Here is a 1,271-nt window from a genome sequence, read left to right as displayed (position 1 = left end):
GGGAGCAGCGAGGTCTGGAGCGAGCGGCTGAGGGGGGGAATCGTCGAGGCCTGGAGTGAGTTGCCGAGGGGGGAGAGCTACAGCTTCAAAATCTCCCATTCAGCCACTTCCTCCAGCCAAGTGGTGGGGGGATGGGGTGGCTAGATACCCAATGACGCTTTATCACGCATGTACGAAGATGGATTTGTTGCGGAAATGTGATGATGTTGGCGCTGCAAAATGACATCATCCCGTGCACGCGCCACTCAATCCTGGCAAGATGTCAAAAATCACTGTGATTTTTTGGTCTTTTCGGTGCACTCCTCTTTCTTTAGTTGCCTCTTACCTTAATGTATAGAAGAAACATCTTTGGGTCCATTTTCATTTTCCTTGTCAATATTCTTCCATGCTTTCCCTTCACCGCTGCTCCCAAATCCCTCCAGTTCAGTCAAAACACAACTTGGTAGATTTGGGATTTGAACACACGCCTCCAAAAAACACTACGACCTGAACACAGCCCCTTAGACCACTCGGCCATCCTGACTGTTTCAAGCTTACGACAAAAGCTGAGAAATTATCCATTCTTTGTGAAAGTATTTGTGAGATTGTGGAAATGACTGGAAGAGGAAAGACCGGCAGGAAAGCTCGGTCCAAGGCCAAGTCTCGCTCCTCCCGGGCTGGACTGCAGTTCCCGATGGGCCGCGTTCACAGGCTCCTGGGAAAGGGTAACTATGCTAAGCGTGTGGGTGCTGCAGCCCCGGTCTATCTTGCTGCGGTGCTCGAGTACCTGACCGCTGAAATCCTCGAGCTGGCCGGTAACGCGGCCCGGGACAACAAGAAGACCCGCATCATCTCCAGACACCTGCAGCTGGCCGTCCGCAACAACGAGGAGCTCAACAAGCTGCTGCGAGGGGTGACCATCGCTCAGGGCGGGGTGCTGCCTAATATCCAGGCCGTGCTGCTGCGCAAGAAAACCAGCGCTCAGAGCTCCCAGAAAAAGTAAAGCGGCCAAAATGACATCTAATAAACCAAAGGCTCTTTTCAGAGCCACCCACAGTCTCTGTGAAAGGGCTGGTTACTGTCAGGAGGGAGTCAGAGATGGAGTTATTGTAACAGTGGATTGACCTGTTGCACATCTGTCCAGCTGTGTTTTCATTTCGCTCTGTTTTTCTGCTCACACATCTCCCCCTCGAGTTAATTGCAGAACTGAACTACAGGGTGCAGAATCAACAATTCCCAGGATCGGGGGTGAGATTGTGCTGAGCAGCAATGAGCCTCCAGTAATGCTGCTT

General features: G+C 51.8%; 1 protein-coding gene across 1 annotated transcript; it reads left to right on the top strand.

Annotated features, from left to right (window-relative positions):
- The first annotated feature begins 562 nt into the window (after window positions 1–562).
- LOC137363458 (histone H2AX-like) lies at window positions 563–982 on the top strand. Its single transcript, XM_068027283.1, has one exon. It carries the CDS (start codon window positions 593–595, stop codon window positions 980–982), a length of 390 nt encoding a protein of 129 aa, XP_067883384.1. The 5' UTR covers window positions 563–592.
- Window positions 983–1,271: the final 289 nt, after the last annotated feature.

The sequence above is a fragment of the Heterodontus francisci genome, unplaced genomic scaffold (genome assembly GCF_036365525.1).
Source record: "Heterodontus francisci isolate sHetFra1 unplaced genomic scaffold, sHetFra1.hap1 HAP1_SCAFFOLD_61, whole genome shotgun sequence".
NCBI classification, from domain to species: Eukaryota; Metazoa; Chordata; class Chondrichthyes; order Heterodontiformes; family Heterodontidae; genus Heterodontus; species Heterodontus francisci.
The sequence above is the reverse complement of the archived record's forward strand: the minus strand, read 5'-3'. Positions and strand labels throughout refer to the sequence as shown.

Excerpts from the sequence above, each read along its gene's own strand:
- LOC137363458 (XM_068027283.1), top strand. The coding sequence starts at position 593 with ATGACTGGAAGAGGAAAGACCGGCAGGAAAGCTCGGTCCAAGGCCAAG.